General features: G+C 40.6%; 1 protein-coding gene across 10 annotated transcripts in view; it reads right to left on the bottom strand.

Annotated features, from left to right (window-relative positions):
- The window catches only part of KNDC1 (kinase non-catalytic C-lobe domain containing 1), a 79,061-nt gene that overhangs the window by 39,362 nt on the left and 13,842 nt on the right, over positions 1 to 25,857 (bottom strand). For 8 of the 10 annotated variants that reach the window (XR_014220267.1, XM_082224872.1, XM_082224873.1 and 5 more), the window contains 3 exons: positions 7,067 to 7,219; positions 5,276 to 5,393; positions 3,678 to 4,648 (listed from right to left, as the gene is read on the bottom strand). Coding sequence is in view for 9 of the 10 variants with exons in the window: in XM_082224872.1 (XP_082080998.1) it covers positions 3,678 to 4,648; positions 5,276 to 5,393; positions 7,067 to 7,219 (1,242 nt within the window). In the remaining variant the exon portion in view is untranslated. The remainder of the gene's footprint in view (positions 1 to 3,677; positions 4,649 to 5,275; positions 5,394 to 7,066; positions 7,220 to 25,857) is intronic. The other 2 variants (XM_082224877.1, XM_082224870.1) reach the window with 2 other exon arrangements.

The raw sequence follows: 25,857 nt of genomic DNA, 5'->3' as shown, positions 1-25,857 counted from the left end.
TGATCTACCTTGGCAGCTGTGCTTTGTACATCTTACTTTAAAAGCTTCATCACTACTTAGAGCTCTCCTGTGAAACAAGCAAAAATGATATGGAAAGATAAGTATTTTGTGGCAAGCCTTTTATTCCCAGAATATATGAAACATCGCTAGCGAAGTTAGCAGGATATTAACTTACTGCTCCAACAAAAAGATTGGTATTACTTATATATTTCACAGAAACAGGTTGATAGCACCGAGAGCCAAACTACAAAGTCAGCAATCTCGCATGGTGTTTTCTGTTGCTGGATTCTTAAGATGTCAAGACTGTAAGAGCTGTAGCTTTAACTGCTGCCATATGACAAAAACCCCCTATATTTATAAAACCAACATGCCAAGTAGAAGGCCTTACCTTTTCCCTGACCTGCTCAATTTTTAATATTCCCTTTTCTTTATACAAAAGGCAGCATTTGACTCTCCAGTAAGACATCAGAGAGGGGTTACTGAGAAGTTTACTGAACATGAATTACATGTTACTGCAAACTCATATTGCAGCACAGGATAAACATATGTCTTTGCTGATCCACTGAGGTTAAAATTATCTGCCTTTTATGCATCCTTATAATACTAAAGCAGATGTCAAAACACTTCAGACCTACCATCTCTTTATAGGTGAGCTGCATAAAACATAATTGTTATAAAGGGATAAATCAAAACCAAGTACTGAATTTCAGGGGTTTGTTTTTTAAATGAAACAATTCTTGTCGCTTTTTTTTAAAATACATTTGCTTTGTTCCTTTGTTTAAAAACATCAAACACAATTTTACTGCAAGACCAAATCACAGAGTAATTTTTTCAGATACTCTTTCCATGAGTACATCTGGAATGCAGGACATTTAGAACAGTGTTCCCCAACCTTGGGCCTCCAGCTGTTTTTGGACTACAATTCCCATCATCCTTGACCACTGGTCTTGCTAGCGAGGGATGATGGGAGTTGTAGTCCAAAAACAGCTGGAGGCCCAAGGTTGGGGAACACTGATTTAGAACATGGTCATTTTTCGGAGGGGAAACTGTAGCTCACCTATCGCAGACCTACAATCAGCACCACCCTAAACAAATTTAAATTTGCAGGATGTTTTGGAGGGGAAACCATGTGTGCTCTAAAATGTCCAAATTGTATGGTGTAATGTGACCAAATTCCCAGTGTTGCATTTGTAGTGGGGGAGAAGCAAAGCAACCATGATTTCAGCAACAACATGCATCAGCACACTATGAGTTCACCTTTATACCCATTACAGGTAGGTTGCCGTGTTGGTCTGCCGCAGTCGAAACAAAACAAAAAAATTCCTTCCAATAGCACCTTAGAGACCAGCTAAGTTTGTTATTGGTATGAAAGCTCATACCAATAACAAACTTAGTTGGTCACTAAGGTGCTACTGGAAGGGATTTTTTTATTTTGTTTCACCTTTATACCAGTTTAGCTTAACTGTAGTTTAAGGTGGTGCGCAAATTTTACTTCATTTTCACTTCTGTCACTTTAAAGGGTTTAAGGCCACTGGCACAAAGCAATAGAAAGAATGCACACACAAGCTGTAGCTTCCCACACTAAACACTCTAGCAACTGCATGAAAAGAGATGAGATATAAAGGCTGGAATTATGTAGGTTAGAGGAAAAAGGAGCTCCAGTCACGCTTGAATTGATAAAAGTGTTTATTTGAGAATTGCAAAGAAAAAGCCATTTAAAAGAATTCTAAAGATACAGTTTTGAAGCCAGCAGGCAAACAGGTTTGGCAATGTTTGGCAGAGAATAAAGAAAGCAAGGTTATAGCATAAAGGAAGGCATACTAACCACTTAGGAAATGCAGAGAGGCATTATTTATGGGACAAAACAGAACACCAAAACCAATGGACTGGACTCCAATGAGCACACCAAAGTCTGCACAAGCAGGGGGATTTCTATATTCTCTAAGGTTAAGAAAATGTCACACACACAAGCACTACATTTTAAACACCACCTCCAGCATTGAGGAGAATGGGGAAAGCTCACATGGAGCTGCATGAATTGAAGTCAGCTGCAAAAGGAGCTGCGTGATCAAAGTTACAAAATGATTCTTGTGCAACTTATGAGAAATGGAATCCCCAATCTTGGAAATGCATGCCACAATGGAAAAGATCATTGGTATTGCAAAGCCTTTGAAAAATTAGTGGTAATATGTAATTTGGTGGTGGGTGAGGGAAATCAGAAAGTAATGCCTATGTACCTTATGGCACCCAAAACTGTAGAATAAAGGGAAGCTAAACATGGATTGCAATAGATTTCAGTTAAAACAAAACAGGATAGCACTGCTTACTATTTCACCTTTCCCAATACACCTCTATATAATTTCAAAAATATCCTCTTTCATGATAATACACTAAACTATTGTATCTATCTCAATATCCTTGCATCTCAACAACCTTGCATAGATATAATTTCAATTATTCAGGATGAAAGGATTAGTGACAAAAATCAGAGACGCCTGTATGTTACAAAAGATTGCTGATACCAAGTTTTAATACGCAACCTTGTAGTCTCTTGCCACAATGCAGCAGTCTCTAAAATGTCTCACACCTTCATTTAGGGCCAGATAAAACAAGTTTGCAAATGCTTCTAAAGCAATACTACTAGAAATTCTAGGTTTTGTTTATTTGACTCTTCCTAGCTGTGAACAATTTCTTAAGCAAAATTAACCAGCAGAGAAGAAATCTAACCATAGCACTCAACATTCAAGTTTTCCTTTATGCAAGAATTACACCTCTAATATACCAAACCTTACTCAAGCTCATGCAAGTGAAACACGGGGGGGGGGGGGGAGAGAGAACATATGCTGGAAAATTAATCTTCTCCATCTCTAAGATGGGGACTTTAACCTAAATATCTTCACACTGAATCAAACTAATTTAATTCATATATATTAGCCAAAATCAGCAAAGAATTTTGAACCTACTTATGAATCTACTAATTTTTAATATCTCAATGTATGCTATGACAAAAAAGAGAGAGTGTATCATAATACACACATAAATTAATGACACTACAGCAAATATATGTTTAAACTGCTTTAAATTCCTCCACATTGCTGCTGTCATTATTAAGCAAGTCATTCAGATGGAGCCATTCACCACTATTGGTGCATTACTCTCATAAATGTTTCTTGGACAATTCACAGTGGTGGTAGGGAAGAGAGAGCAGATTGCTCACCTGCCTGGTAAGGCACTACATAAGTAGCTTGCCAAGGCCACACAACACTAACTTAGCTGCAGAAAAGAAACCAGAGAATTTTTTTTCTTACAAAACTGACTGCAAATTGAGTGACTCAGGATGATTTCTATCTGCAGATAATTACCTTTAATTTATTCTGACAAAAGTATAGTGCAATTTAAATCTATAGTACTAGTTCAATTCAATTAAAGTTAACCATACAAATGTCAAAACATCAAAGGCTCACCAACCACACACCTCAGTTCAGATCCTTACTAATTAAATCCTTTGGTAATAATGAAAGTGCTCAACTAATTGCTGCTGACTATAGTGCATGCACAATATAAGCGAGTTATGACGTTTCCAAGGAAGACAACCCTCACCATCCCCCCAAATTAACTATGTCCCTTCAATGCCACACTTAAGACAATTTTTAAAAAGAAGTTTCTGTTTCTACTACCTGCTTGCTGTTTCTCATTTCTGACTCCCTGCTTTCATATTGTTTCTCTTCAACATAATAGTCTTTCATCTCACTGTGATTTTGTTCTGGAGAACTTAGCAGGCTTGAGCTACATCCATTTTCATTAAATGTTCTAAGCCCCGTAGTCATCCTGTTAATATGCAACAGACTGCTTTCATTTGACCTTGCGGAAGTTTCTCCACAGTATTCCCATGATTTATGGTTTTTTAGTATCTTGCAGTCAGAATTTGATTTGTCTGGTTCATAGTTGTTTGAAGTTTCAGAACCCATACAAGTGTATGGAAGAATATATGCTTTTTTATCATTGCAGGTCGGTCTGTGGATTTGATAAGATACTTCTGGGCTCTTGTAAAATTCATCTAAATTATTATTTGGTTCCTGGAAATCTGCTGCTTTTAATCCAAGTTCATTATTTCCATCACAATGACTTAAGTTTCCCTCTAAAGCAGCATTCTCATTATTATTGACTTGAGATAATGACTTGGGCTGTAATGGATATTGTTTCCTTGTTAGTGGTCCGCTATGACTTACAAAGGGGAAGAAAGTTCTTGGGTCTATCTCAGATTCAGACGGTAGCTTTGGAAATGCTTTTACTTTCCTTGAGCAGTTTATTTTCAGTGCATCTTCCTCCAACTCACTTGTACATGGCTTTGTGTCTAAGACAAGATTCACACACTTGCTGTTGTTGTTATTGCTATTCTCTTTACAGTTTGTGACCTGAGTTGAAACATGCTGACAGCAAACATTTTCATGCACTGAGCTGGTTTTAATTTCTTTTATATCACCATTTCTGTCATTCATGGTATACGTGTGAGAAGAATTTTCACCATTCTCAACTTCCAAGTCTTCCACCTCTGGAGATGAATGCTCTCTTAAATTGTAATCTGTGCACTGTTCATAAGGTGAAATCCTCTCATAGGCTTTTCCACTCCACAAGTTATCACAACTGTCTGGGTGCAAAGACAGATGTTCTTATTAAAAACATTTTCGGTTTTCTCCCCCTCCATCTCCTCATCCCATCCAAATTACAAGCAGCTTCCACTGATATTACATGCACACCTTATGCTGCCCTACAGTTGGAAAAAGACTACTATCAAAATTTGGTTGGCTTTTTAGAGAGAACCAAACCACAGATGGCTATTAATGCAGGATCCCAAAGGCATTTCAAACCACCTTACCCCTCCACTATGACAGAAGGTGTTTTATACGACAGGCAGCAAATAGCCACACAACCCAACTGCCCCATTCACATATGTGCTAGTCTGACAATCTCAACATGCAAAATTAGTACAGTGCTAGAGGGTACGGGACTCTACTTTTGCAGCAGTTGTGCTTCATCCTAAGTATTTGCTAGCAAAACAGGATATATGAATATCAAAAATATCTGAAAACATGAAATAACAGGAGCATGAAAATTCACTGTAAGTTAACAATGGAAATATTTTTTTTTTACTTAATGCAGTAGAAAGGGACCTGGATTCCTCCCACTATTTATAATTACTTGGGTTCCGTATCTTTAGCAAGAAAAAATGCTCTTGATTCCATTACACAAATGGGCTACATTATCGAAAGCATACCGTGAAAGGTGCCACATGATTCAATTGAAAGCACTCTTCTTCCGATTGCAGAGAGGCATTGGCAAATATCACTCGAGGAAGAAAGCTTCAGGTTCTCTTTACTCAATGATATGACAGTCTATAATGATAATTGTAAAGTAAAGCATTTAATACCTAGTTATCATACAGGACATGGACTTCAACATGATACAAGAGATTAGCATTCCCTAGGAAACGTCAAGATTTTGCATTTGTGAAGCAAGGCCATTCAGGAGTTGTAAGGGAACATTATTTCCCAACTGTAGCCTTTCTCCAAGTTTTAGCAGAGATTAATTTGAACTGCAACATTTTAAAATGTTTTATAATGGATTATTTCAATTAATAGTTCAACAAAGTATTAATTATAATTATAATAATCTTTACCAACTGTAAATATATTTAATTAGGCTGATTTGCCTATTTATGAAATTCATTGTTTTTAGTTAAAATTGTGTTCTTCAGACTTTTCTTGAATTAATAATAAACTCCATAGCCATCATTCATAGAATGTTTTACATGTAGAGAGGTACATACTCAATAGCACAGAGTCGTGTTTCAACAGTAATGGGAAGTCACCCTCAAGCAAAGAGAGATGTTTTTTCCTTACAGACATTAGAGAGCTCAAACTACAATATCACTTTGTTGAAGTGATTGTTTCATTATTATTATTGTTTTCTGATACAAGTTGAAAAACTTCAGCAGTCATCCAAACATTATGTGTAGTTAGTCAGTCCCTAAAATTCCAAGGAGAAAATGTCCCTTATACTTATTTCATTGATGTTCACTTACACCTCCATTCATGTTTTTAGCACATCCTGTCTAGCCCATGCTAAATTGTCACTGGTCAAAAGAAGCAGCTAGTGTAAGAAAGGGTCATGAATCCTTACCTGTTCCCTTTCCTGGAAACAAATCTGCATTCTCTTGGTAATTCTGCTGCATATGAATACAGTGGTACCTCAGGTTACGAACTTAATTCGTTCCAGAAGTCCGTTCTTAACCCAAAGCATTCTTGACCCGACAGTCCCAACCCAGAAGTGGATTGCGTTTGTATCCCGGGGCAAAGTTTGCCACCCAGAACACCTACTTCCGGGTTTGTGGAGTTCGTCATCTGAAGTGTTCGTAAGCAGGACTGTTCGTAACCCAAGGTACCACTTTACATATAATATTAACACATGAGTGCTATTGAGGGAGGCTCTCTGTCCAAAACATTGAGCCATATTTAAAACACCACCACCACCACCACTTATGGTTTCCAACACAGAAGGTTATCAATTACTCTTGTGCCTAGCATTACAGTATGTAGAACGGTGAGCATCTGTTGTTTTTGTATTGCTGCTGCTACTTTGTAGCTTAGCAGCCACTTTGTTTCAAGTGCTGTGTTGGGCTACTTTGAGTTGGAAATCATTCTCTGCATTTCCCTGCATCACCCCCCTAAACAGTGGCGTAGCGTGGGTTGTCAGCACCCGGGGCAAGGCAAGTAATTTGCGCCCCCTAACCTGTGGATTTGCGCCCCCTAACCCTAACCCCCAGTTGTTGCACCCGGTGCGGCCGGCCCCCCCTGCACCCCCACGCTACGCCACTGCCCCTAAACCCTGTATTTACAGTATACAGTAATTGCTTTGCCCATCAAGCAACTGCCTTCCAAAAGAGTAACTAAGATATCCTTTAAGAGTGGAGAAATGTTGAATGTTAAAGGTGACACATCAGGATAGTCAATATGATATGGAAGTTTCCAAGGCAAAAAACCAATCGCACACTTTTTTTTTTTTTTACCTCGATATCTGGTCTCTCTTTAGGACTTTCTTCCTGCATTTGTTCAAGCAAAGTATGCAGATCTTGACTGAATTTGAATTCTGAATCGGTTCCAGGCTCCATGATATATTCGAGGGCTGCTTTTAGTGTAGCTCCCAAGGAAAAGATATGTGCCTGCAATAATTGGGATGCAGAAAATGAGCACATTGTACAAACTACCACGTGTTCCCACTTAAAACCAGATTAGCTCCATTAAAATGAGCAAAACCAGCTTAAGCCGTATGTGGACCACAGATGAAGTAATACACCTGTAGTACATTTCCCCCACCTTGTGTAAACACTAGCAGCCATCAGCAATGTGGCTCATTCAAACTGTTTTGAGCCACCCTCCATTAGCCCCAGCAAGCATAGAAAATAGGGATTATGCAATTATAGTTCAAAAATCTGGAGGACACAAAATTGGGGAAGCCTGCACTCAACCTTAACGTTATATCTTAGGCAAGGATCAGCCTTTATATAACCTATAGTCATATAGTCCCTGAGGGTGAGCTAATTTTGGTAATCCAATTGTACCAAGTGTGCACACCAATACAAGTAAGAGAAGCATTCAAGTATTCCTGCTAATGATCTTGATTGTCCACAGAGGGAAGCAGTTATCAGCAGCAACCATGAGTTGGAAGGAGCATCTAAATCATCTCTGAACATTGCATATAATTGCAATGCTTCTGATTTCAGGTAAAAATTGGGGAAAAAAAGATTTGGCAGCATTCCACTAGGTGGAGCTTTCTCCAAGTCTATTAAAACCATTCACTGCAACTTTGACAGTACTGATTAATTATCTGCAATATATGTACACACAGCCTTTTAAACCCTCCCTACTTTTAGTGAAGAAGACGAAAACTCATCAAAAAGAAAACCCCTGTGTAAGCATCGTTTCACACAAGACAAAAATTTGCTACATGGGAGAAAAGCTGTGTGTCATTCATCATCATCATCATCTTACATGCATGCAGGTTAACAAAAGTTTCCAATTCATAATTCTGTACATCAGTTCAGGGATGACTGCTAAAACAAAGATCTGGATCTATGGAAAAAGGAAGAGAATATACACAGTGGCGGAGTATATGCTGTCTATATGGAAGGCTCCCTGGCACCTCCTGGGAAAAAGGAACTAAGCAGGGATGGGAAAGGACTCCACAAAGTTCATTGAGACCTGCTGCTGATCAGTGCATACAGTATATTAAGCAACTAGGCAGCTTAATATATCCATATGTGAGGTTTTCACATATGCTTACACTTCCCGTGTAGGAAACGTAGCAGTGAGCAGAGGAGGAATGACTGCTGGGAGGAGTGCAGAAAGAAGACACACAATTGTACCCCTCCATCAGCACAAGTGGATGCCTTCATCTGCCCCAGCTGCAACAAAACATGTTTCTCCTGTATTGGTCTCTGCAGCATCTCCAGCTAGAGCTGGTTGGGTTCACTGCCTGAAACCCTGGAGAGCTGCTATGAGTCAGCATAGACAGTACTGAGCTAGATGGACCAATAATCTGTTTCAGTATAACGCAGCATCCTATGTTCCTAATTCCATCAGTGTTGTATTTGGAATGAGAGAAGAATCACAAATTCCAACTTCATGAAAACACAGCCCCTGCCCCACACAACCACTGTGTGTATAGGCACTTATAGGCAGAAGAAGGAGGTACACAGCAGTTTGCAGTGAGCACACATTTCATGGAGAGCTTGGGCTTCCTTCATCCTAGGAAGTAATGGCACAGGTGCATTGAAAACCCAGGAAAAGCTGTACAACCATGTGAGATGGAGAAACAGAATCTAAAGTGGAATCATCTACACCAGGCATGTCCAACGAAGAAGGCTGTGATCTATGATCCAATATAAAAACTGGCAGTGATCTACCACCCAGGGATGGGGGCAGGGTAGTTGGGCGCCCGACGCCTGCTTCCTCCGACACCAGCTTCTTCTTCTGAGGGGGCAGGGGGGGTATTCCGCCTGCTTCCCCTGGTGCCGGTTGCTTCCCCTGACACAGCAGGCATGCACAGCAGCAAAACATCACCTCCTGTGAGAAGAACTTCCTGGTTGCTTCCCTGACTGGGTGCACATGTGGCGTCGCAGCAGCCCCTTGGGCGCATCTCCAGCAGAGGGAAGGCCGCGATCTACAAACATTCATCCCGCGATCAACTGATCAGTCACGATTGACACAATGGACATGCCTGATCTACACCATAAGTGCTATAATCTGTAGCTTCTGCCAAGCGGAACTGTACTTCAACAGTGACATGATGTTGAATAAGACAGGGACTGCACCAACCAGCTAGCATCTTTCATGACGCAACAGCATATATACGTTTCATAATATTTAACAAGGTATGTTTCACGTGTTAGTGGCCAGAACGGGTTAAAAATCCTTCCACATCCATGAAAGAAGAGCTGTTGCAATCTATGAACAGTATTGGCAAAAAGAATTCCATTCTAGATTAATTGCTTTATTTGAAGTAAATAAGTTGAAAAATGCTCCAGACCGGAGTCATTAGCCTCACTTGAGCTTAGGGAAGCATGTCCTATAATAAAGTTTCTAAGGGAATTCAATCTGATTAATGAGAACGCCAAAAAACAATCTCAACATGATACAGTATCCAAACAAAGAGACAAAAAAACTCTCCATAACTGCAATTGTTAATGGTGAGTAATCAGATGGTAGGAGAGGATAATCTGAACTTGTAACAAGGTATCAGCTTTTAAAATAGCAAAAATTTCTGCAATAACTAGAAGATCTTAGCAATTCAGCTGACTCATCACCACAATAAATCTTTAAGCTAAAGTTCAATTTCTATCAAACATGTGCAGAATACATAAAGATTCTGCAAGATCATCTAACAGTTTACTTGGGATATTCTTAACATTGCCTCTTTCCCTGAGAGCAGGCCTTGGAGGTGGCTTGCCAGTTACCACACAACAATCTATTACAATAATAAAGCTATGAACACCCTCAACTTCAGAACTAAACAACAGTTAGTACAACTAAATCACATCAGAACTAAACAACCTGAAAGACCATCTCTTCCCCTCCATGGTCTGCTACGAGCATTAAGATCAACAAATGGAATCTGTATTCCCCCTCCCCACAGCCCAATGGGCTATTTCACAGGTGGTATCAGTGTTGTAGAATTATCTCCTTGCTGAAATGCCACTGGCACTGGCGCTTGTCCAGAAGCTGTAGCTAATAATAAACCTCAGCATTCCATCACACGCAGACCGTTGCAGTAAGCTCTGTTTCAACCCTGCCTAGTATCCTCAAGTAAGACTTGCCACTTTGTCAATCAATAGTTTGATCATCTGCAGAAGCTTTGGTCACTCCCTGAGTTGGCAAAGCTCATCTGATAGCAATAAAACGCCAAGCCTTTTGTGTCATCAGCACAGTCTTGAGGAATACAGATTCAACAGGAGCCTTCTGTTTCAAGTTTTCACAGATCAAAGGATTGTAGAGTTGGGAGGGACCATGAGGATCATACAGTCTATTCCAACGCCCTGCAATGCAGAAATCTCAGCTAACTCAAGCATGACAGATGACCATCCAACCACTGCTTTACAACCTCCAATGAAGGAGAGTCCACCACCTTCTAAGGGAGTCTATCAGTCTATTCCACTGTCCAACAGAAGTGTTTTTTCAGTACCTGCTGAAAACTTTTCTGTTCCATCAGCTTATACAATGCAATTAAGAATACAATAATAGTTGGCTGATATCTGATGAAATTTGCTAGCCATGATCTATGACCTTCACTGACAGAAGTATACTCTTCCAAGGCAGCTAACAATAAAAACACAATAATACAATAAAAATACACATAGATAAAATAAAAAGACAACAGCTGCATTTACTATTAATAATATCTTATTATTTCAAATTGCCATTACCGTTTTTGGTGAAGGGCAATATACAAATCTCTCAATAAAACAGCCCTACCCAAAATTACCCAAAGTGAACAGCAAAAGCAGACCAATAACAAAAAATGTTCTTCATGGGAAAGCCAGAAAAAGACAATCTAGTAAGCAAAGAATTCCAAAATAAATGTGTTCTGATTAATAAATCTATTCGTTCTGTTAAAGCAAACCGATGTGTCCCTAAATCAAGGTATCTCACCACATTTTATTTTCCTGATGTTCTCGGCCAAGCGTCTGAATAGGCCTGTGTTATCTATATAGGGGAGTGAGGTGGACAGAGATTGGTTACTTGGCAGTTGGCTCTCTCCCCTGAAGATACTTAAAGAGCCCCACTGTTCTTTTAATTCAGCAGGTGGTGACAGCTATGAGTCTGTAAGGGAATTTTAGGCTGGCTTTAGTACTGGTGCATTATGCTGGTGAAACCCAAAGCCCATTTACCTCAGTACTCCCTGGGATGCCAGTTTAAGGGAAAAAATACTCCCTAAAGGGCCCCAAGGGCATGCCACAAGGTCATATAATAATGAAGCTCCTAAGAGGGCATGGCACATTTTGCCTGAAGGCAGAGACACAATTTCTCTGAAATCAAAAGTTCCAAGGAAACAAAACCCCACTCAGATAAAAACCCCTTGGCAAAAACAAGTCACCATCAAATATGTTTTTTCAGAAACTGCCTTATACCAGGTCAGACTATTCGTCTGAATAGTCTTCTGTCTGAGGACTTATTTGCAGATAATAAGATGCAACAGCTTATATACAGAAAGCAGAGTCCAACAGGATGTTCCAAACAGAGACAACTAACACTGATCCAAGTGCCTGAGCTATTTGCATTTTGCACCACAAAATAGGAAGTGTGGTATGGAAAGGCATCGCTCATACTTGAATTTCTGGCTAGGAGCAAGCACAGTCATATTTGTCAAATGGAGGGCCAGTCAAACAATGATCCATTTGCTCCACTGCAGCATCCTATCACTTACAGCCATCTCTACAGAAGCAGTACCATCAATTCCCTGTATGTAGTACAAGGTGCAATGTAAGGGGGGGGGATGAAAAAACATAGTGCAGTTGGCACAGATTTTTTAAAAAAACTGTTTTGGATAATCCTGAGTTATGCAGGTATAGGAAGGATTGTAACCAGGATATTCAGGCATATATATCCACTACTATTTTTCCCAACCAACAAAGGAATCTACATTGGATAAATAGTCAAATATCTTTGCTATGGCTTTGAAGAGCACATAAAAGCCATTCTGGAAGTCACTCTTGGCAGGAAGTCAGGGTACAAATATAATAAACCAAACAACAGTAGCTATGACAACATCGTTAGAAAAGGTGAGCAAGCTGCTGGTCATTGATAGCTGTGTATTAAAGGATGAGAGGCAGCATACAGCTGATTACTAACTGCTGAGGATCATGAGCAGGATTGATTGATTGATTGATTGATTTGATTTATTACGGCCATTGGCCCATATCTAAAACAATACATCAAAATTTATCCATAAACAAACAATTTAAACAGTTCCAAGTTAAAACACGCATATAAAACCAATTTTACTTCAATTAGGTAACACTATATACAATAAGCTCCCTCTATATCAACCGCAATTCAAATCCCTCAGATTTTGGGGGATATGCGTCTTAGTTCTGGCACTTATTGATGGTTCTTAAGTTTGGCTAAGCTGTCAGAGTCATACAGTGATCCATTTCTCCTCTTATGAAATAAGACATTAATCAGGTATCTAGCGACTGCAGGAAAATGCGACTGAGCTCATGGTCTGCTCTTGGGCTTCCCATGGCATTGCCGGCCTCTGAGAGAAATGGTGCTGGACCAGGTAGGCTTGTGGTCTGACGCAGCAGGGCTCTTACTGATGTTCTCAGCTAATCAAAAATGCAAGGTTTAAAGCGCTCTTTGAACGGGCAAGTTTCTGATTGCCACTGAAGTTTATTTTGGCCCCAAATCCCTCAAAGTAGTGAACTAAAATGCAATCCATTAAATGCACCATAAAAACAATCCATGTTCATTTGGAAACACTTTGTCAGTTAACTCACCGCATAAGAATAAAATGAAGAAAGCTCCTCTTGAAAGAGCATAGCGTTCGTTAGAATCAAAGTCTCAAAAGTTACGAAAGGTAGGTTTTTGTGAGCTTTATGGTTGCACGTAAAATCTCGAAGGTAATTGTTTTATTATATTTTGACCCCTCATTTTCTCCAAAGAGCCTAGTGTGGTATGTATGCTTTTCTTCCCTCTCTCCATCTCCATCATTATATCAGGGGAGGGGGGCAGGAGAATACAGAGAGCCTCTGACGCTGCTGAGGAGCAGCTCCTTGTCCAGTGGTGAGGGAAGTCACACCTCCAGTGGAGCAGAGCGGGAAGTGGATAGCCAGGCGAGGGGAGGGCTCACAGATGCGACTGAGAGCCCAAGCGCCTCACCTAGCCCGGCTGGCCAGGAAACAGACATGCCGTTTCCGTCGCCCAGCTTGCGCAGAGGGGTGAAACGTAAGGAGGGGAGGCGGAGATTTGGGGTGTCTAAGATATTATGTGGGGGGGGGACCCGGATGGGGCCACTCCCGGAATCTGCAAGTGACTGAGATGGACATGAACTTTGGGGTTCTGCCCTGTAAATAGTTTTTCACCAATAAAACCTGTAAGAGACAGGTCGGAGTCCTGCCTGGTTACTCACGAGCAACAACTTCCAAACCTGACAATATGCCAACTACCACCCTGAAAAGTAGGTGAGGTAAAAGAGATCATAGCTGGTTTGAAGTCACATAATAAGTGTATAGCCAAATGTGGATCCCACCTCCAACACTCCAACCATAATACCTAATTGAGTGGTTGATTCGATTTATTTATTATATTCCTATGTCGCTTCTCATTCAAATGGCTCCCAAAGTGGCTTACAAACGATAAACAACAATAACATGATAGAACAAAATAGAACATCACAAACAGAGCATAGATCATATAGAGTAATTAACAAATCATCAGTGAAACAGTTACAATCTATAAAATGGTTAACAAATCTACAGCTAAAAAACAACAACTAAACATCATGAGTTTGACCAAATTGCAGGAGGCCATGGGGTCACGCAAAGTCAGACACGACTAAACAACAAACATCACAATTAAAGCAAAAGTCATATTATATGATTAACAAATCAATAAATTGATTTATAATCAATAAAAGAGTATTAACAACATTAACAAAATTGCAACAAAAAAATAAGCTAAGCATTGTTAAGTTCAGACACACTTCTCCACACCCCCATAACCTTTCACTCTATTCAGCTCATTAAAATGCAGACACACATAATGCCCGTGGCAACAACTGCCTTCTGAAGGTTCCTTGGGCTGGAGGTGGGGCTAACCACTGTCTGATGGCAAACAGTGTCTCTCTCTCCTCATAGCAGTTCCTCTGGAAAGAGATTCCTTATGAAGGCTCCCAGGGCTTGAGGGTGGGGCAAGGCAGGTGGGAAAAGCTATTACCTGCTGGCCAGCACAGAGTCTCTTTCCCTTATGGCTTAAAATGTCAATTTTAATACTCTGGGTTTTTTGTTACAATATTCTGTTGTTCTAATCTCTTTTATGAAGGCAGGAAGGGCCAGGTATATAGAAAAGTTGTGGGAAATTCAACAAGTAAGGAGCTTGAGAGCCTTTCCACTTTCTCTAGCTCTGTTTCCATGGAAAACAGCTATCCTTCTTGCACAGGAGTCTTGAAAATGCAGTCATCAAGCAGAGAGTGTCTCAGTAAGATTTTACACATCTTATAAGAGTTATATATAAAGAATTGTAGTCTCTATTCAGCTTTAATAAAACACTCCATTTATCACATCACATTCCATAAAACACACCTCAGCAAGGTACATAGAGCAACAAAGCCATATCAGAAAAGGGAATTAGGAGTTATCCTGGTCAATTGCCCATTTCAAATTTATTTAGTAAAACATAGTAAATTTTGTACTATAGCAGCTGCATCACTAATTCAGGACAAAGTAGTGGCAAAGATGGTCTTTGTTGATTATAACACAGTTACAGAAACAGTAGGAACGAGAGAGAAACTAAAGAAACGATTGCAAATTCACATTCAAATTTTATAAACTCCCTATCTTATACAAAAGCTAAAATACATTCATAAGCTAGGTTAGATGGTATAGCAGAAAATTATATTACTTATTTCTTTATTGATTGATAAATCACTTAGTCATCAACATTTCTAAGCAATGTACCAAAAAAACAAACAAACTGATATGATGAATAAGAACAATAAAATTCACAACAAAACTAAACACTACCATAAAATGCCTGCTGAAATATGGAAGTCTTGGTCACATGCCTGAAGTTCCAATCTCAGTTGGAAGAGAGTTCCACTAGCTTGGGCCGTAACACTGAATGCATGGTTTCTAGTAGTTACAAACTATGTGGCTGAGCCATGGGGGGTCACCAACAGAGACTCCCCTGAAATATCACAGTGACTGGACAGTGATATAGGGAATCAGCTGGTCCCTAAGAAATCATGGAGCCAAGTTGCAAATTAGCAAGGGCCTTGAAAATTAATACCAGAACCTTGAACCTGATCCAGTTACACATGAGCAGCCGGTGCAAGTTTTAAAGCACCACTGTTCTATGGTAGTCTCTCCCCATTGACTGTCTAGCTGCAGAAATTTGCACCAGCTGGCTCTTCCAAGGATAGCTGCACACAGAGATCGTATCCTCCCTAAAAGAGGGCACATGTTGTGGTGAGACCTGGAGACTGACCTCCTGTGTCATGGGTGGGTTGGATTGGATTGCCACAACACCCAATTGGTAGGTCCCTCGATGTTGGGTTCAATATGACCAATGGGGCGCAGTCCAAATGGATTGAGGGACCTATTTATACCCATGCACATGACCCAGAGCTTCCTCTTTTGGCTTGTGCATTCGGAACACGCACCCACCTCTCCCTAAATTTAGGGATTTGTGCGATTGACCTTGCTATGCAGTCATGTGTCGTCTGCTGTTAGGACAGGGGCACGATAGGAATTTCCCCACTTGGCCAATTGGCTCTTGCCATTTGGGTTTCGCCTGCCACATAGCAAATCATCACAACTTGTAAGGTTTTGGATAGGCACAGGTTCAGGTAATAGGGATGGGAGAATGGTCTTGCCATCCTTATGTGAACGGTATTCCGTTAAATGAATCCAGGGACTCAACTGGTTTGGTCAACCCCTGAGAGGGGGTTGTGCCCATACCTGAGTCTGGGGGGGCATCTGGGTGGTGAACAGAGTCTGTTCCTGGCTTTTCACCTTCCCAGGTGTTCACCTTTGGGCTGACCTATGCTGGTGCCCTGGGTCAGCACTGCCTGCAAGAGTGCAGGGAGCTAGTCGAACCAGAGCCTACGCAATCACTCACTTTCTGTAATCAATAAAGTTGTGGCCTAAATTCTGCCAAAAAACAAAACTAAAATTTGAGTCATTTGTGAATTTATTTAGAGGGGAGGTCTCTGGGTCTGAACATGCAACACATTGCAATAATCAAGTCTTGAGATTGCCAGTGCGTAAATCACCACAGCTACGTTATCCCTGTCCAAAAAAGGCCAAAGTTGGCACACCAGCCTTGGTTGAAAAAAGGACTCCTAGCCAGGGAAACTACTTGAGCCTCAAAAGCCACAGACAGGATGAGAAGCAGGAGCAGAGACTCAGTTTCCCTGTCTTACTATCAATATACCGTAGGGTCACCCATCAGGGCCGTCCAGGCTGATTCAGTCTCAAAACAATGCCTGAAGACAGACTGAAACTGCTCCAGATAGTTTCTATCATCCGGGCACTCCTGCAAATTCTCCACCATCACTGTCTTTACCACCTTGCCCAAAAAAGAATGCTGGTGATAAGAACTGGAGGCAAAGGTTCCAAATGAATAAAAATAGAGGTGAGAATAAAAATAGAGGTAAGTTTAGGAATGGGGGGCAGCAGCAGAGAGACAACAGATTTCAGGAACAACATTCTTCATTTGTGAATAGCCTACTACTGTGTTTAAATGATGCTACTATAAATATCTTCAGTAATCTCCTTTCTGTATACATCCCATTGAGTCAAGAAGCAACAAAAAGGAATGGAGGTCTATCCCAAAGGTCAATTAAGCATGTGAAATTTAAAGCAGTGTAAAGCTTTAAATGGCCTCCATACAAGAACTTAACACAGAACATTTCATATGTAGAAAACAGGGGGATACATATTGGTAATCTACAATATCTGTTTGAATGGCAGCTTTGTAACATGGACAAATGCCTGTTTGAGGCTGAGCTGACACTAGCAATGCTTGTTAGCCCCAGCAGAAACCTACTGTGGCAGTGCATAAAATGAATCTATTAAATAATTCTCAAATGGGAATTTTTGTTGCAAGCCTTATTTAAAATTCACTATCATCTCTTTCCAGCATAGCGCAATACTGGAGAAAAAATGAAGATGAAATCCCACTGGGGAAATGAAAGGTTCCACATTTGGCACCTAAAGATGAACATGGGTTTTTTTTGTTTCTTTGGAAAAACAGCTAAACAGCTCACTATAGTGCTCAATATTAGTTTTATACTAAATCTATATTTTCTCATGAATGTGCTGAGCAAGACTGGAGTCTTCTCGATGGAAGTAAAAAGGCAATATTAAAAAGAAAGAAAGAAAGCTTAAGGCTAGAAAAATAAGTAAGTCACAAATGTTGAAACAAGCTAGCAAGAACAACAACAAAAAACCCTGCTAAATTAAATGCAGTTCTCAGCTCTTTAATTAAACACTGCTACTAATAAACAATGGTACAGTATACTGAGAGTGTATTAAAAGCTGAACAGTTTTAAGAGAGTAACTGGGAAACTTTTCTGTGCACATCTTATTGACGTGTGAATATTTATTTCTTCTCTGTCTCATTTTAATGTAAAGTGCAAAGCTTCATTTGAGTCATAGCTCTAGGATCTCTTAACAGCAAGACTCGCCTCTAGAATAAAGGTAGTAGTACTAGTGACTACGAAAATTTGCAGATTTATTCCTGTCTCCCCTTCCCACAAAAAAAAAAAAAATCATAGAAACCACTACCTGCAGCTACTTGTTCTGGAGCATGTCAGTCCTTGGTGTATCTGTTGTGTTTTGAAAGGTTGTTGGTTGCTTTGAGGGCTCAAGCCAAAAAGTGATGCATAAATGTTCTAAATAAATAAATACATTTGTGGATGTAATATGCAAGGCAATCCTATGGGATCCATCTCATTCACAAATGAGGCCTTGGCATGTTCTAAATGCTTAGCATAGATTTTTTTTAAACACGCCTGTTCAAATGCCATGTCAACATTTTCCCTAAAACAACAGGTCACCTGGACAGCTTCCTCACAACTTGGCTACACTAGAAACCTGAATACAGCTTGAAGTGCACAATAGCCAAGGCACAGGATCCAGGAACTGAAAAATTGAAATACTCTACAACTCCTTTAACAGAGATATGCTAGGTATCAGTACAATGCATGAACTGTAAGTCAAGGCCAGCCTTGCGGGCATTAAAAAAAAAAAGCGTCAAGATTGATTGGAAAACTTGTAGATTTGAAAAGATCCAGCAACACTTCAGTGACAACACTTGGTGTGCTTTTCCCAGCCACCTCATTTTAACATCTCTGTCCTCAAGGTGTATATATAGCACAGATGCCAGGAATGTCTCAGAAATGATTTGTAGCTAGAAAGTGTTGATATTTACCTTCTTGCTTGGTTAATGTTTCTTTGACGTTAATATAAACATCCGTTATACAGAAAATTCATGAGGAACATGAATCCGTTATACAGAAAATTCATGAGGAACATGAATGCAAAAATCAGCAGAAACAAGGAAGGAGACAGGATGGGAAAGAAATCAGTTGGAGAGACAGATCAGTCAAAGAAAAGCAAGTAATTAAGGTACGTAAGGAGTTCAGTGTGAATGTAAAACAAGACAGGGAGCTGCGGTTTCAAGGTTTTCGATGATGGCAATATTGATGATTACAGCCTCCCATTCCCTTGGTCTTAAAGCTTCTTGCACAATGATAGAAGTTTGGACCAGAGAATTTTCTGAGCAGAATTTAAACTGCATGGGCAGGTCTGACTGGTTAAAGCGAAGTGCAATTTACACAGAATTATGTCTATCATTTTAAAATGTCTATTTTATGACTGCTAAGATACACCTAAAAGATGGGGGTGGAAAATTTCAATTCTGAATATTTTGCCGTTGACACACATTTCCAGTGAGAAGGGGCAGGATACGTGCCCTGCACTGCTTCTTGCCCTTCCTTCCCTATACCTAACAGACCAGAAAATAGCAGAAATTCTTTTACATATCTGCTTGCTTTGCCTAATTTATAGTTTGCAAAATTTACTTTGCACCCACCAGTACCTTGCCTGTTACTAGCTAACACAATGTTCAGTACACAGGCTTCATAAACTTAAGACATCTGCTGCATCGAACCAAAGGCAAACTCGGCCCTCCAGATGTTTTGGGACTACACCTCCCATCATCCCTAGCTAACAGGACCAGGGGTCAGGGATGATGGGAATTGTAGTCCCAAAACATCTGGAGGGCTGAGTTTGCCTATGCCTGATCTAGTCTGACACCCGGCTTCCTACAGTAGCTAACCAGGTGTCCCTGAGAAACCCCAAAGCATAGTGTAGGCAAGAGCTATCTTTCCTGTTGTTTGTCCCTAGCAAACTGGTTCCAAACCTGGAGGGAACATATAGCCATCATGGCTAGAAGCCATTCAAATCCATTCAATTGTGAATACATTTGGCTTGCCTGGACTTTCTGACCAGAACATCTTTAAGGTTTATGTGCTAAGGAAAGTGTTCTAATTTTAAGTGGCCCAATATTAAATGCACCCTGATGTGATTTAAAAAAGCATAAAAGCACATTTAGATTTGCATTTGTAATGACCTAGATACATCAGAAAAGCCTAAAACACTGAAGCAGCGATCAGTGGTTTATCCAGTTTGAGAAACTGTAGCCAAGCCTTCCAATTCTAGGTTAGCTGCATTACCTACAGAAAATATTTCACCACAACAGCACAACATTCAGTGGAAATTATTTATTTATGCCCCATCCTGTCCTGTTGGTTCCAGCAGACATATAAAAATTCACTGAAGTAGAAAGCCCTTTGGGGCCATGATAATCTAAGTAATGGGCATTAGATGGCTTGAGGAAACTAAGTAGGTCAAAGTGAAAACAGAAAATATTTTCATGTCCTTATCACTCCTCTCCCAAAATGCAACTATCCCATGAAGTACACTTCATCATCACTTGACCAATCAATGACTTAAAGCGATGTGCATGAACCAAGCCTCTGTGTTTTAAGTAACACTGGAGAACACCAAAGCTCTCTCTGGGTTATGAGAGCTGCGATGGCTCATTCAAACATGCCAGTCACCACGTGGTGAGCATACATTTGTGAAACCACTCTCTGTGTGGGTTCTCTTGCATGTGCACGCATAGCTCCTTTGCAATCATTCCTAACACTATAACTTATAAATCTTACTAACAGTTTGCCTCAATGCATATTAGACAAGAGGAAGTGTTTCCTGTTAGAGTTGCCACACACCCTGCACTGAAAACATGATCAATGAAAGCAGGAACAAAACACAAAGGTTAATTTTTTTATGACTTGCCTGCATGCCTGAACTAGGTTGTGTGCTGGTTGATCGTCCATGAAATACCTCCCTACTGTATCTTAAGCACTGTATTATTGCAGCAAGTTCTGTGGTGACTTTAGGATACAGATGATCCACACCCTGCATTCTCTTTCCAGACAATACTTTACTACCCAGAAGTTTTAGGTTATGCCTCCTTGGACAAAGGGGAATCTACTCAGCACTAGGGCCAATATGAGGTTTGAAGCTCCTCACTATTCAGCCCCCCCCCAAATGAAGATAGGGGTGACAGCAGCCACTTCACATGGTACTTCTCCACTGAACATCAGACGGTGCCTCACTGCATGTCCCCACTACTGCCTGAAGCCCGCTCACCCCTTTAGCTTACTGGGCTAGGCAGAGTCTGAATTAGACAAAATGTCACCTAAAGGGCAAGTGATCCATACCGAGCAAACGCAATATTAAAAAATAATAATAACCAAATCTATATACTCATATTTTTCATTGAACATCTAGGGGAGTAAGCAGAATTAGCCTTTTAATGTCACCGCAAAGCAAGCTCACCGACAAAGACCTTGCGGGGTGAGGTAAGGTTTTGCAGATGCTTGAGCTGACTTTTAAAAATGAAAGCTAACGTCAGTGTTTAGCAGTAGACAACGTGATATGGGTTGTATTTATATTAAAGCCTCAAAAGGCAGCACAATTAAATTTGTCAGTTCTGCTGTTAACAATAGTAACGGGGAGTTTTCATAACTAGCTCCCTGTTGAGCCATTCAAATATATAGCAGATTTACAACACCAATTATTTTAACAACATTTCTAATGTATTTCAATTGTGTGAACGCAAGCAACGTTCGCGGCAATGACTACACAACAACTTCCTGCACAGGATCTCTATGTAAAATAATAGCACGGTGTTTGAAGTAGCTATGCCTATTATATATTCCTCTTCCATTATTGCTATTCACAGCCACTGAAGCGACTATCCATTTCAGTTAATACAAAACAAAGCAACACATACAGTGTATTGGCTCAGATGCCATTATTTGATTATTCTGTTTAAGGAGACTAGAACAGGACTGCACATTAGTGGCGCTAGATCAATGTGCAGTAGTAGCAGAGGCAGCAGCTGTAGAATGAGTGTGCACAATGGCACCACCACTAGTCATATCAGCTCTCATGCCACTGTGATGGTGCCGCAGTGATTAGAAAAAGATCTTGCCAGTGTAGGAGTGTCAGTGGCACTAATAAGTCAAGGTCTGCTGCTGAAATTTTGACACCACGTAAAACACTAGGCTAGTACACACCTATGTTTCCACATTCTCAGTCTACCACTGATGGCACAGCAACTTTAAATAATTGAGCCACTACTTAGGATAACTTGGAACCCTAATTTAACGAGGAATTCTTCAGTGCTTGGTGAGGGCAGATGCAGGCATTACCCACATCTTTTGTACACAAAAGTTTCACTATTCTTCTTCCCCACCCTTTTTTTACTACTCAGAATCTGTTTATGTCAATGCATGTATACATTTCACCAATACTATACATTATGCTGTACTTTTGTAAAGCAGAGCATGAGCACACTGTTCCACATTACGTAAAGGGTTCTTAGTTTGGTGAGTATGTAAAGAAAGCCTGAATAACCAGAGACACACCATATTCCTTTTTCTACATGTATGGAAACTGTATTAAAGTTCACCCGTTTCAATCAAGATGGTACATACACCAGACTGAACCTTTCAAAACTGCACCTATTTTAATGACTGATTTCAAAACTCTGGCTTCCTATTATTCCCAAGCAATACCAGTATAAGGCTTTTGTCTCCTTGATCAATACACTGTGGAGGGAAATATGAAATATTAATGTTCCTCTCCGTATATAAGACAACTAAATAAGATGATACATTTAATACATGAATGGCATCAATGGGAACTTCCTTTTCCTGGGACTAATAAGGGCAGTGGAGGTGGGAAGTGGGGGGGGCGGGGGGGAGGTAATGTGAGGTCCTTAAATCCTTCTCCCCTAAACTACCCCGGTATTATTTGGAGGTGAGAACTACAATTGTTTCCCTATCTGGGAGATATGCTGTCTGGTGGTAGTATTCCTACATCCAGCTGTTGCTGCTGAAATAGGTATCTTCAGCAGGCAGGGGTGCTTTTTACAAAATGTTGGTATGACAGCTGCAAAAATATCATAGCCACACAGTGGCTCACACATTGGTAACCTCAAGACTGAATTACTGTACTGCAGTGATTTCTATTTGGAGCTACTTGAGAAACAGCAGCCAGTGCAGAACATGGCAGCACACCTCCTGATAGGTACAGTTTATCATCAGCATAAAATATTTTTTACTTAGTCTCTACTGGCTACTACTACTACTACTACTAATTGTACTATTTATACCCCGCCCATCCGGCCAGGTCTCCCCAGCCAATCTCTATTGCCTACTAATATGCAAATTTAAGGTATATAAAGCCGTAAACAACATGAGCCTAGTACACTTGCCCTATATAATCCTGCTCAACCACTACAAACAGCAGCAGTGACACTTTTGACAGTGCTTCACAATGATACTGGCTCCATGAGTACCAGGAGCTTTCAGTGTGGCAGTACTATTGTTCTGGAGCTCCTTCCCAATGAATACTATGCAAGTGCCCTCTGTATAACCTTCTGTATAAACCTCAGCAGGGATTTCAAAGGGGCTTTTCACAAAGACCTGAGCTTAATCTGAGAACCATTACATAACAAAGGACACAGGTAATGAGTTCTCACATGTCATCCTGAGTCATATCGGCTAAGCATCCCGCTTAAGGGCTACAGCAAAGTTACAAGGGTGTCTCTACCTGACAGATCTTATTTTGAATATAGTGATCTTGTCTTGACTGAAAGGGACAAGCTTGAGTCTCCTCAGTAAATGCACAAAGGGCACTTGGTTTAATCAAGACAGGATATGTTTGCCTGGATGGGATTTATTCACTCTCAAGAGTAGGATTCATGGCCAAACTATAGGCATTGTTTATGTTGGAATTGGCAAGGAGTTCTGGGGAATCAATTGGGTGTGTGCAATCTCCTGGGATGTGGGTGGCGCTGTGGGTTAAAGCACAGAGCCTAGGACTTGCTGCTCAGAAGGTTGGCGGTTCAAATCCCCGTGATGGGGTGAGTTCCTGTTGCTCAGTCCTTGCTCCTGCCAACCTAGCAGTTCGAAAGCATGTCAAAGTGAAAGTAGATAAATAGGTACCGCTCCGGCTTAGTTATACTGGCCACATGACCCTGAAGCTGTACGCCGGCTCCCTTGGCCAATAAAGCGAGATGAGCGCCACAACCCCAGAGTCGGTCACGACTGAACCTAACGGTCAGGGGCCCCTTTACCCTTTACCTTAATCTCCTGTCTGTGACAGTGTGGTGGCTTGCACCATAATGGCTCACTCTCTCTGTTTAGCAAATGATCATTGCTCAGAATACAGCCAGTAACCTAGTCCAGGGGTGGCCAACTCCCAAGAGACTGCGATCTACTCACAGAATGAAAAACTGACAGTGATCTACCCCCTTTTTGGCATTCAGGTCAAAGTTGTTGAACTTTTTTTAGACAGCCCTGGGTTTTGGGGGGTCAAAGTTGTTGAACTTTTTTATGGAGGGGGAAAGCCCTGATTTTGGAGAGTTCACGCCTAACTTCAAAAGAGATAGAGGAATAGCCACTCACTAGCAGATTGCTGGGAAAACAAACAGCCTTGCTGAGTAAACCCCATCTTCCAATCTGCAGATGGTGCAACAATGGAGAGCGGTGTGATGGGGAGGGGCCAGATTATATTTTACCTATGCTAAAGAAAGGCAGCCAGCGATTGACCGCAATCTAATCTACCAGTGGATCGCGATCAACGTGTTGGATATCCCTCACCTAGTCTAAGGCCATGGTTCTCAACGGCTGTCCTGCACCACACTGATGTGACAGGAGAGGATGGCAAGTGTGGTGGGAAGATTCAAGGACAAATAAACACTTAAAATATTTCAGTGCAGTATAGTATCAAAATATTGTTTTTCATTTGCAGAATATGGATAGATATCTTCAAAATGAGAGCAAGAGCTTCAAGTGATACTGAGGACAGTCACAGCTGTGATCCAGAATCACTGTTCAAACAGAGTTCTCCATGGCATATTGTTGTGAACAAGGATTGGTTTCAGGGCATGGACACACTTACAGCTGAAAAAGAGCTACTCAGTGCAGAAAACTGGGTTCATTTACCTTCCTTAAACCTCAATAAATGCATCATTTCTATTTTACTATGTACTTTGTTGCTGTAAACTAAAAAAACCCCCAAACCTCAGAATTCATATAACTAGCCATGTTGGTTTTGTTTGATGTCCGTGCTGCAACCCTCCCTAGTGTACGACCCAAAATTCTGACTTGAGTTATAGCTTACTGTATTATGTAGCAAGTGTTTTTCCTAATGTAACCACCCTTAATTGTATCACCATAATAACACTAAGAAGTAATCACAATGATACCACTTTACAGATTTGGAATGATACTAATTTGCCCAAGACTACTTGAAAAGGGAGAGCATAACATATGAACTTAACTTTGTATCAAGTTTATCAAGAGAATATTAAAAAGAACTTTCCTGGTACTTTCCAATATTGGGAAAACCACTAGTAATGTGCTTCCCTCCATTTTGTTTTGTTTCATTTCATTTTTGCAGATAAAGCAACATATTGCACAATGTGCAACTTAAACCTTGAATTTTGGAACCTCTGATTCAGCAACCCTATAAGGCAGTAATGGGGACCACTCGTCTTCTGTGAAGTCTTCCCTCATGTAAAAATGAAGCTTAAAAACAGCCTCCTATGCTCTAAAAGCCTAATTGCCTTTTGATGGGAGGCTCTTCAAATATTACTGTGTGAGAGAGGGGGATATATGGGTTTGTATTGTGGGTGCACGTGTAGGAATGAATGTGTATGGGCACTGCTCATGGGCGTAGCCAGAGATTTTGTTAGGAGGGGCAGGCTTTTGTTGGAAGGGATAGACTTTTGTTAAGGGGGTCAAAACTTCAGATTTGTATTGATTTGTATTGACTGGGGGGCAGCTGCCCCCTTCCCCTTTGGCTACACCCATGGCACTGCTATTTTTCTAGAAAAAGAGGTGCCAGAACTTGCCTTATTCTCTTTGAATGACAATGGTGCCCATGTTCCAGAACTGAATTCCGGCTGGAAAATCCCTATGAATGGGAACTATATA

This window comes from Podarcis vaucheri (assembly GCF_965113315.1).
Source record: "Podarcis vaucheri genome assembly, chromosome: 5".
Taxonomy (NCBI): Eukaryota; Metazoa; Chordata; class Lepidosauria; order Squamata; family Lacertidae; genus Podarcis; species Podarcis vaucheri.
This window is presented reverse-complemented; position numbering and strand designations above follow the sequence as displayed.